General features: G+C 27.9%; 1 protein-coding gene across 1 annotated transcript; it reads right to left on the minus strand.

Annotated features, from left to right (window-relative positions):
* Positions 1-9,377: 9,377 nt before the first annotated feature.
* LOC135924277 (annexin A7-like) lies at positions 9,378-11,996 on the minus strand. Its single transcript, XM_065459331.1, has 4 exons — positions 11,931-11,996; positions 10,986-11,228; positions 9,938-10,060; positions 9,378-9,449 (listed from the first exon to the last, which is right to left on the minus strand). Exons 1-4 carry the CDS (start codon positions 11,994-11,996, stop codon positions 9,378-9,380), a joined length of 504 nt encoding a protein of 167 aa, XP_065315403.1.
* Positions 11,997-12,631: the final 635 nt, after the last annotated feature.

A 12,631-nucleotide genomic window follows, 5' to 3' on the forward strand; every position in this document is an offset into this window, starting at 1 on the left:
TATTTCAGTTCTTAACTACCAAAATTATTATGATCTTTCATTGGGCTTGGAAGAATTTTTCATAATTAATATGGCTTTGGACTTTGACTGGGAATTTTTTTTAATATTAAATATTAGGTATAAGTAATCAGTAATATTTAACAAATAATATTGGTATTATCAAGTAAATGCTTAAATTTATTTTTACTCAAACCATAGCACTTAGTTTTAATGGATTAAACCTGGCCTGAATGGATGAGAGGATAAGAAGAATAAAAATTGGATATTATTTTCAAATAACAGGTAACATGCATAAAAATAAGAAGAAGATTTTCATTCCCCGTCATTTTTGACGGGCTATCTACTAGTTATTTATAATCATTTAATCATATATTATATTATTTTATTAATGATATATAATAATTATTTATATTAATCATATATTATAATAATATCTAAAAATCATTATTTTAGTTATCTTTTGATAAATGTGATATCGAGTCAATAAATTTTTTGGATCATTTCATGAATTTTCACAATAGAATACTAATTTAGGTTTATTCAAACCTTATCTAAGAGTATAATAAAAAATGTATCTGTACCTAGATACATTTTAAATTGTATCTGTACCTAGATACATTTTAAATTGTATCTGTACCTAGATACATTTTAAATTGTATCTGTATATAGATAACTTGTTAGAAGCTGTATCTAGATAAATTTTTAGACTATGTATCTAGATCCATTTAAAAAGTATCTTTTAACAACTCTACAAAATAGCAAGTAAATTCAATTAAAAGTAATTTTTATAAACTTATTCATAAACACTCATCAAAATAAAGGAAAATCTCTGATTCACACCTCATAAGGCAGGTTTAATGCATAATTAAAAAAAATTATGAATATTTTTATAAAATTAGTCTTCAAAAATATAGATATTAAAACAATGATTCATGGATATGTCCATTTAAGACAATTAATGTATTATAAATCTTCGCACTTTTTACTGAATGACAATATTATATAACCAAACATTTTACACCCCCCCCCCTCCTTACCTCATAAAAATTTATGTTTTAACCTACCTCCCTAAATAAATTTAGCGCAAATAGGAAATATGAACTAACAAAGTTAGTTTAGAAAAATCATACCTCCTACCCTCATTCCACCCCTATTGCACCCTCTCCCTTCCATTCTTATTATATTTCAATGACGAACTTGCATCATTCACTCTCCCCTTGTGGTGATAGAAGTATCTGCTAACATGATTGGATAGTGAATCGGCTGTAGACTTATCAACTGTTCTTATATTTACATCGGCATAATGCTATAAATAACATCATCTAAATGGTTTTTATCTATTTAACGATCATTACAAATATAATCGGTAAAAAATATTAGGAAATAGTGTAATTATACAGACGGAAACTCGTTTAAAATTGTGAAATTGTTGCCCTGGGAAAATCTTGTTTTATAAATTCCACCCTTTACCGCATAACCCCTGATTAGTGAGTCAGTTTAAATTGTCTATCAATTATTCTAGATAAACTAGGAACCTAGGACTAAATTTATTTGGTAGCACATTATCTTTTAAATTTCATATAATTCAAAAGAGTACCTTAGAAGTAGAAGTACATCTTTTGACTAAATTTGATGATTTGAATAAAAAATAATCTGAATTTTAGAAGATTTCTAATATATAATTCTATAAGTTATGACCTACTGTTTAACTTGTTCCCAGATTTTTATCTTGTATAAAGACACTATAGGAATAAAAAGCGACTATTATTCCTGGGTTGAGTTGCATGGGGAAATTGACAAAAGAAATGCTGAGATCACAACCTCGCTCCTTAAAAATTAATAAATCAATAATAAAATAAGCTGGAAAATTTATAGAAAAGGAATTTTTCTTATACTCTATAACCAATATTTTAAAAAAGGGAGAAGAGTGGATTGCTTTTTCGAGGTTTTCGGAGGGGTCACATGATTTGTGTCAATAATGACTTCTTCTATATCTGACTATTGTGTTTGGATTAATTTTTTTGTAATTTTTATAATTAATTTTATTCAATAAAATTCAGGATGTATGTTTTTCTTTGTTTTAATTGCTGCTTGCATTGGCGTCCGCAGCGGGGGGGGGGGGCAGGGAGACAAATCCCCCCCCCCAAGCCAAAATGCATGCCAGACATATTTTTCAAAAATATTATTTTTTATATTTTTATATTTTATTATAATTATTCATATCTATTTCTTTTTAAATTTTTATATTATTACCTTTTTCATTTACTAATTTACTTTATCAATTAATTTCATTTTCAAGTTTTCCTTGTGGCGTAATATTTATCTATTATTTTTAAATTTCCCGGTATTATAATTTTCAAATTTCTAGTCATGGATATTATACTTTTTTAAAAAAGCGCTGAAGGTGAAAATCATGCCAAAAAGCAAAAAATGTTGTAATTGTTGAGAAAAGAAGAAATAAATTTAATATAATACATAAAATGTCAGTTATTTTCTGACAGGGGAATAAAGTTTTCCTTTGGGAAAGAAGGGGAGATGATGATCACGGGGTGTTTGATTGTTAAAAAAAACCCCTAGTTGGAGATTGGGAGATATTGGATTAATGGTAGAAGATGTCAGCTGTGGACCTTTGGGAAATGAAGAATTGGATAATTATGATTTATTATATTATATTTTTTCTACATATTATATATTAGATTGTTGTTTTATTTAATGAATAAATTTGGATCGTCTTGTTATGAAATATGGTTTGTTTTATGTTATGGAATATGGCTTGTTATATTGGTGCCGTGACCAGGATTTATCTAGGGATTAATGTGAAACCACAACGCAAGTAACTATACAGGAGGAGGTGAGATTAAGGGGTGAGTTTAAGGATTTCTATACTTTTATATTTAACTTAAAAAGGTGTAAGATAGAAAGTATGTAATGAGTATTAGGCAGAAATATGGAAATAAGATCAGGAATTTAAGACAGTAATATTTGGTATATTATCTTATGTCTGATGTATATGTTACATCCAATTTTGATTATTATTTGATATGCCTTAAGACTCATTGAATGGTGTTATAGGTATTCCGTCATAGGAAGCTAGACCTCATGATCAGCAGGACAGAAAGGATTGCTAAATATTTGAAATTTAGGAAAATATATATGGAAATAGACTTTTGTAATAAAGTATATATTACAATTATGCATTTTGGGTTTTTAAAGGGATGGACATGTGTGGGGTCATTTATTATTAATTAATGTTAATATATTGTATTTGTAATTTAGTTTCAATTAAGTTTGATATGGTATTAAAGGATCTATTGAGGGTGAGTTAATGTTGTTTATTTTGAAGTAATTAACCTTTTTTATGAAATAGGATGTAATGTGAATTACACATATGATATATTTAATGATGAATGATAATAGTTATTTTGATTTAGTGTCTGCATTTAGTATATATATAAATTGGATAGGAATTTATATGATATATCAGATGATGTATAATATTTTTTTTCCCAAATTATGAAATCTTTATATTTAATATATATATTTTTTTTAAATTATAAAATTTTTATAAAAAGTTTTATTTGCAATTATTATATTATTTTTATGGTATGCAATGATGTGAAGGGAAATTATTTTTACAGATAAGGTCAGCCCATGTTGAGGGGTAGGCCTTGAGGTGAAAATATTGTTTAGTTTGCATACTGGGGAAAGTTTTTTTTTTTGGTGTAAATTTTTTTTGTAAATATGCTGCATAATACATTTTTTTAAATCTTTTTAATAATTTTATAACACATCACATTTTACTATTTAATTATGAACATATTTTTTAAAGAAAAGACTCAAATTATTTTATATTGTGAAGGTATATTAAAAATTCTTTACATATATACCATATAGCCCATTATATTCTCAATTTTTGTTAATTTGCATTCTACATTTTTGTGAATTTGTGTTAATTGTGATGGCAGAGTTAGGTAGGAATGGGATATTTTTCTTAGGATACTGAGTAATTCCTAGATGGAAAATATTTTATTTTCTACATATTATATATTTTTCCTCCCTATAAAATATGAAATTTATTTCTATACATAGTATTGTAATTCTATTTAAAATCTTTGTTCGGCAAATTTTCACAACTATTTTTAATACCTAAAAATGGATTTTTATATCTTATCTATTTTAGGAGATATTTATAAAAATGTAGCTTTGATTTTGTTTACATTACAGAAGGACAATTACATGTGTTGAAATTGCATTTCACACATAGACCATGTGTTCACATTACAGTATTATATGCAAAATCATTAAATTCCTAATATGAATCATACCCAAATAATGTATATTATAGCTCATAGTTCCCAAATGTCTAAAAATGAATGAATTATTATGTTTTGCGGATATTACATTGTCCATATTTATGTTCCATAGATTATAAATACAGATACCCCAATGTACATGTCATTATTGATAATATGTGTTTTCGCGATTATATATTGAAATGAATCGGAGATATTATAAATCATCATAAGGGAAGACGATTCGACAAATTCCCTGAACGTCTTCAAGGCGTCTCGATACAATTCAAAAAGGTGATTCGATACAATTCAAAGAGGTTATTCGATACAACACCACCACAGAGAGAGGGACGCTGGGCTTGTGAAGGGTGGGCGTGTTGTAATTGTTGAGAAAAGAAGAAATAAATTTAATATAATACATAAAATGTCAGTTATTTTCTGACAGGGGAATAAAGTTTTCCTTTGGGAAAGAAGGGGAGATGATGATCACGGGGCGTTTGATTGTTAAAAAAAACCCCTAGTTGGAGATTGGGAGATATTGGATTAATGGTAGAAGATGTCAGCTGTGGACCTTTGGGAAATGAAGAATTGGATAATTATGATTTATTATATTATATTTTTTCTACATATTATATATTAGATTGTTGTTTTATTTAATGAATAAATTTGGATCGTCTTGTTATGAAATATGGTTTGTTTTATGTTATGGAATATGGCTTGTTATAGTATAGTATGATAATTTAATAAACAAAAGCTGTGAACTGATGATTTCCTCAAAAGAATCAATTCAAAAGGGGGATATGATTCCCATTTCATCATAAATTGATAAAAATAGGGTTAAAATTGCAAAAGAAAATAGAGGCAATATAAAACTAACTATTGAGGCTATTTTATATTGTGGCTTGCAAGGCCTAGCACTTCGTGGCCACAAGGATTCAGGAAGCTTAAATTTTAATAATAATGATAACGAAGGTAATTTCCGTGGACTTTTAAAATTTAAAGCATTAGGAGATCCTGTATTAATGGAGAGCCTCATTAGTACCAATAAAAATGCTACTTATCTCAGCCCTAGGATATAAAATGAGATAATTGATATTTGCAACAATATCATTTTAGAAAAATTAATTGTTGAAATCAATTCTGCCCCATGCTTCTCAATTTTGGCAGATGAGACCACGGACATTGCTGGCATTGAGCAGATGTCGTTGTGTGCGCGATATGTAGATACTCATAAAAACATTATCAAGGAAATGTTTCTCCAATTTATTCCTGTTTCAAGCATGACTGGGTCTGCTTTAGCTGATGTAATATTTGTGAATCTTAAAAAATTAAAAGTAATAATTAATCTTATTATATAATTATTTTAAAAAATATAGCTAAATATAAATATGATATGTGGGCAAGAGTATGATTGAGCACGTGCAATGAGTGGACAATTCAATGGGCTTCAGGCATTTATTAAAAAAAAATGCCCAACAGCTATATATGTCCACTGTGCTGCCCATTCACTCAACTTAGCAATATCGGATTCATGTTCTTTACCATTGATATCAAATTGCTTAGGTTTTTAATTATTAAATTAAATTTTTTATATTTATATCAGGTAAAATATCTAGCATCTATGAGATGTTTAGATACTCCAAGCGTCAAAATATTTTGAACAGAATTATATCTGAAACTCCTTGCCCAACAAGGAGAAAAAAATTGCTAAAAGCTTGTCCAACAAGATGGAGTCTTCGACATCAAGCAGTAACAGCTTTTATCGAGTTAGAAGAGCCGATTATTAATGCTCTTATAGAAATATCACAATGTCTGAAAAAGATATTTCTTCAGAAGCAAGCAAGTTACTGGATTCAATACTTATACCAAATATTTTTTTCGCATTAGAATGTATTAATAAATTATTTAATTATACAACTATTTTATGTAATACTTTTCAAAAACCTGATATTGATTTGATTGAGATGATGAGAATAGCAGAGACAATTTTATTAGAACTCAAAGAAATTAGAGCTAATGCTGATGAGGAATTTCATATTTTATATGTTAATGTTGAATCAAAAGCAGAGCTATACGAGTTCGATATTTGTCTCCCTCGACTTACAGTAAGGCAAACTTATCGTCCAAATATTAATATAGGGTCAATAGAAGAATATTATAAAATAAATGTCTTTATACCTCTTTTGGATACATTTATAACCCAAGTAAATGAAAGGTTTTTAATTTATCAAGAAACACTTATCAATCTGCAGATATTACTTCCGTAAAAGCCCTCTGATTTCTGGTGTTAGAAAAAAAATAAAATATTTGGAAGATTTTTATCATGAAGACATTAATGTATCTCATGATGCTTTATTAGCTGAATGCCAACTATGGTATAAAAGATTAACTATGGTGATATAGTCCCAAAAAATGCTATGATGCTTTGCATCATTTCATACATCTTTTAGATTATTTTGCCAATATATTGAAATTTTTATATATATTAGCAACTCTTCCCATTAGTACTGCAACTAATGAGAGAACATTCTCTTCTTTAAGAAGATTAAAAACGCACATAAGAAGTACAACTTCTGAAAGTAGGTTGAATGGCCCTTTTGAATATTCATAGGCATTTGACGCCAAACATGGAGAGATAATTGAAAAATTAGCTCCCTCCCAACGAAGATTGGATTTTACATTATAAAAATATAATGTTTCTATAATATTTTTTGTGCTATCATTTTTTAATGTCTTATATATTTTTCTTTTACATAAAAAATATAATTATTCATATTTCCAACATTTAGATTTTTTATACTTTATATATAAATTTTAAAAGCTCAAAAAAATTTAAATTTCTATTATGGATTATTTATTTTATAGTCATCATATCCTGGTTATATCCACTTAATATTTTATAATTCAGATTTATTTAAAGTATTTATATGCCGCCGGTTATATTCGTTTAATATTTTTGTAAATCAAATTTATTTTTATAAATCGGTTTATATATTTAATTTTTTATAATTCATATTAATTTAAATTTGTATATTAGAAATAGTTATTAGTCCTAATAAATTTATGCTTGATATTTATAAATAACAATAATTTTATTTAAAAAAATTTTAATTATCCCCCCCCCCACACCAAATTCCTGCGTACGCTACTGCCTGCTTGCACTTTGCCATCTAATCCGGCATGATGACAACCACCTTCTCAGAGATTTCAAAAAAGAAAACTCCTTAAATATAGTAAGACCTGATATTGATGATCTCATAAAATTAATTATATCATGATAATGATTATATCCTCATCAGAAATATCATCAAAAAATATAAACGCTAGATATTCCCATTTTGACAAGTGATTTTGTTTTTAATGTAAGACTAGCGACGATTAAATAAATAGCTCCTCGGCCCATCTACCAATTTAATTTTACTTTCGAATCATCCTCTTAGCTTTGCCTTTTCATATATAAAATATGTAAATTTTAAATCTCATTTAAATTGCAAATATATGAATGAATAGAAGAGGCTATAGGATTTAAACAATAGTGGCGCTATTAATTGTACTTTTTTGTATAAAAGTAGCGCCACAATCGCCTAATTCTCAAAAGAAATAGCCGCTACTGTAGTGGGCTTCTTTTTAGCTACTATAACGGCAGCATTAATTATATTGCTGAATATTAGATAGCAAAATAATTTTTTGCCACCTGACTGCTAGGCTTGAAGCGAGAAAATTTTATTTAACAGATCTCTAAATTGCATTATTGAGTTTCTAGTGGTAGTGAGTCTAAAGATCATTCTGCAAATTGGATTAAATATCCTTTTGTTTTACACTGCCATATGTATAATTTATTTGGCTTTTCTTTTATTAATTTTATGTAAACACTGTTGTAATTTGCAATTTTTTTTATTTTTAGTTGAAATGTCAATCAAATTTTAATAATAACTTTGATTTTTTCATGATCAATTTTTTTGATCGTTTTTTTTTTGATAAAGTGATTTTTGATTATTATTAATTTTTCTGATAATAAATTTTTTTGTATGATAATAAAAATTATCAATTTTATGCTCAAATTTATAAAAAACGATTTTTCATGATTAATTTTTTTGTTATTAAATTTTGAAAATTTATTAATTTTATGCTAAAGAAAAATAAATGAAATTTTTACAATTACTGTTCTGATAGTTTTGTGTTTAAGAAAGTCATATATTGATCATTGTAAGTCTTATATTGTTCTTAGGCTCTTGATTTTTTTTGCAAATTGCCTCATTTTCAGGTTCTTTCGATTTATTAATTTTCTGTAAGTTTTTTTTATTATTTTTGGATCTTGGCCAGTTTCTTAAGCTTTATTTTGATAAACACTAAATAGCTATTAACCATCCAGCGGTTCACAGCTGTAAGGACCCTGAGTAAACACAGTCGTTTGAAATAGAGGAGGATGCCTGCATCAGGCTACCCCTTCGAGGCTCTCAAAATTATGTGCATAGGTGAGCATGGCAATCGCGGTCATGTTCAAATAGTGCCAACGCTTGAAGGGTAGTGTTATTTATTTTTTTTAATTCTGGCAATTCATTATATTCTTAATTTTTGTTTTCTAAAAATATAACTAATTTATCTTCATAAATGTGATCAAAAAAGATAAAATTTCGTTTTTCTAAATATCGAATGCAAATGGCTTTTATATATCTGTAATTAAAAAAAACATGACCCCCTTCTGTTTTTGACTTTCAACATAGTAAATTAAAAGTAAGCCTTTATTTTATTTTTCATTACTCCTAATTATTGCAGCTATCAATTATAACATTGCTGTTCATTTTACAATTATAAATATGACTGAAGATAAAAATTTAAATTTCAATGAGATCTATCTATATGTTAATAGTTTTATTTGATTTAAAAACTAGACTAAAATTAATATTTATACAGCACTAGCAAAATATTATTTTGTTTTTGCCTTTCATTTTCCCCTCCCAGAAGATGAAATGCATCTTACTATTTATTAATGATATTTGACTAAAATGTTATAATATTTCATATGAATTTGAAGTAATAGATTCGGTATTCATTTGAATAACCAAATAAAAAGGCCAATGTTCGTCACCCAATGGGTTGCTTGTTACCTCTAATCACAGCGACTAATAAGGCTTGGAATTTTCCTGAAACATCCCTCTATATTATAAAAATAGAAAGTTAAAGAAATATATATTTTTATAGTATTCAAACAATTCTTTTTTCGATGATTAATTAATATATACGCTATTAAAATTAACTAAGACATATTGTATAAGAATTAGTTCTTATAAATTAATAGATCATATTTTAATATTGCATATTATTATTACACCTTTATTTAAATCTGGCTCCTAAGCGCATTTTAACATTATCTCTCCAAAGACACTTTTTAAATTTGTTAAATGGGATTATTAAACTAACATTTTGGTTTTATTACAACCTTACTCCCTTTTTATAATTTAAATAAAGTTTTAAATTACATGTAGTTTTTTTTAACCCAAAATCTTTCAAACCCAACTTAAAATAGAAAATATTATATTGAAGTGAAATGGGAATGGGAATGAGAATTTCTATAGATCAAATTAATTTTCATGTTTTAAAAATTATCGAATAATAAATATTAATATTCATTTGAAAAAATAAACCCTGATAGACTTTTCCATAAATTTATTGTATTTAGAATAATATGCGTTTTTAATTGAATCCAAGTCGACTTCACTGCGAGTAGTCATAATTCGGATTAAGGCATTATCGTTAGTACCTAGACCCTGTTATTTTGCAATATAAATTTAAGAAAATATTTTGACTATAGGCGATAGTGTTTGCAAGGTCACGTCTTTCTGTTCTAAAATGGGACTGGACCGATGGACCGTTTAGTCAGGTGAGACCAGACCATGAAACCGTCGGTCCAGTCCGGTCTATCCGTTGCCATCTAAAATATTATATTTTGTTATATAAAAGTTTTATTCTGCATTAAATTTAGTAACTATTTTAATTATATCATCAACAAATCATTTTTATTATATTATACAAAACAATTACCTAATATTTCAAAATAATATTAAACAAATATCAAATTTATTCAATATAATATAAATCAATTTGGATATTAGTTGGTTTTTGATATATATAATGTGATAGATATTTGGTTATAAAATAAAGATTTATATAAAAATATTATAATTTTCTTCCAAAAAATCAAAAATATTCCAATTTTTATCCATGAATCAAATGTCATTAGAGATTGAACCATCTTTGGATTCATTCTATATCATTTTTTTGATATTTTATCACTAGCTTTAGAAAAGATCCGTTCACATGCTACTGATGTAGCCTGCGGTGGGAGATAGTCCATTGCTATTTTGACTAGATTTGGAAATCGATATTGATTCCCTTCCCACCAATCTAATATGTCGGAATTAATTGGATATAAATATAAGATAAATAGCTTTAGATATCATTTATATCATCTCTCGGCTTCCTCTGATGTCTCAGTCCTCATGAGCCTATCCCTGGCTATTCTCTCTGTTATGTAGTTTTGTAGTAAATTATCGAATTCTCTTTATTCTTTTATTTCGTATACAAAATTATAATCTTGATTTATTATTCAAATTAATATCAAATTATATAATAATAATAAAATAAACATTTTACAAAAAATAACAAAAACAACAATTTAATACATTTTATCACCACTCTATCTGGTTTCAATCGTATCCTTTTGGGATATTGATCTTGACTTGTTTCTTCCTCCCTCTCCATTGAATTCATTTCATCGTTATTTTTTATTACATCCTCTTTGATTACTATCTCTTCGGTTTTCTCTTCTATTTCAGTTCTCTCTTCTAATTCGTATTCTACAATTAATATATTTTCGGTTCTTTTCCTTAATTGGTCCGTATGACGTATAATCGTATTACCCGCTATACTTACTTCCTAACGTTGTGATCCGAGTATGCCTTTAATAATGGCTTCTTCCCATATTTTTTCTTTATTATTGTAAAGGCGAGACCAAACTTTTTCATTTATCTGGAATTTTTGATTGTATTCTAACTTCTCCTTTTTGTTCCCCCTTTTGAATATTTGATCTAACAATCCTCTAAGTTTAAATTATAGTAGTATTTTAGCGGGACTTTGTTTAGTTTCTGTCCCTGATGTATTTCTGTAATTGTAGAGAAAAATAGCTAGATTGGTTTCTAAATCCCTCTCGTTTATTCATACTCTGTTTAAAAGTTCGAACTAAACGTTTGGCCATGCCGTTTGTCTGAATCCCGCTTTTTTCACAAAAATCATTTAAATCTTTGCAAAAACGATTATTTTGGGAAATCCGAATCTTGCAAAAATATTTCTTAATATTTTTATCGTGCTTTCGGTCGTAGGGCTAGTCATGGGATCTATTTCTGGCCAGCGACTGCTAGCATCTATCACTACCAACCAATAATGATTTTGAAATGGTCCAGCATAATCAATATGTACTCGATGCCATGCTTTTGGTGGTTTTGTCTAATTTTGAACTGCTGTCTTTTGAGGCATATCGTGTTGTTCCTGGCATTCTCTACATTTTTCGACCCATGTTTCTATATCTTGGTTTATATAGGGCCATCACGCATATTGTAGTGCTCTCATCTTCATTTTTACCATTCCGATATGTTCTTGATGTATCATGTCCAACACGTTGTTTCGGTATTGTTGTGGTATTATCATTTTAGTTCTCCATAATAAACAACCTCTCTCTGTTGTAATTTCCTCTCTCCTTTGGCTACCTTTAAACATGCATCATAATTTATTGGCCATCCATCTATATCATCTCGCTTGTTTCTCTTTCAATTTCGCTTGCATTTTAAGGTGTTTCTCCCACCTGTATTTTATCTAACGTTTTTTCTTTTAATATTGGAGTTCCCTTTAGAGGTAGTCTAGATAGCATGTCAGCATTAGCTATTTATCTACTACTTTTGACTTCTATTCTAAATTGGTAACCTGCTAATAATAGAGCCCATCTTTATATTCTGGCAGTAGATGTTGTTGGTATATCTTTTCTTGGATGAAATAAACTCATTAATGGCCTGTGGTCTGTTTGTAATGTGAACTTTTTTCCATATATAAATTCTTTGAATTTTGTAACCCCAAATATGATGGCCAGAGCTTCTCTTTCTATTTGGTTATAATTTTTTTCAGCTGCATTTAGCGTTCTTGAGGCGAATGCAATTGGTCTCTCCTTACCCCCTTCTATATGTGATATTACTGCCCCCAATTCCTATGGCTGATGCATCTGTTACTAATAAAATGGGTAATTTTGGATCATAATGTTGTAATATCGTTATTTCTTGCTTTATTTTATT

The sequence above is a fragment of the Gordionus sp. m RMFG-2023 genome, chromosome 2 (assembly GCF_954871325.1).
Source record: "Gordionus sp. m RMFG-2023 chromosome 2, tfGorSpeb1-WG-v2, whole genome shotgun sequence".
NCBI lineage: Eukaryota > Metazoa > Nematomorpha > Gordioida > Chordodea > Parachordodidae > Gordionus > Gordionus sp. m RMFG-2023.

Bases quoted from the DNA above. Each gene is read 5' to 3' on its own strand.
- LOC135924277 (XM_065459331.1), bottom strand. From the start codon at position 11,996: ATGATAATACCACAACAATACCGAAACAACGTGTTGGACATGATACAT. The intron at 10,061-10,985 runs GTGATAAAATGT...GCAAAATAACAG, and splicing joins GATTGAAACCAGATAGAGTG to GGTCTAGGTACTAACGATAA. The intron at 9,450-9,937 runs GTTTATTTTTTC...TTTATAATATAG, and splicing joins TTATGGAAAAGTCTATCAGG to AGGGATGTTTCAGGAAAATT.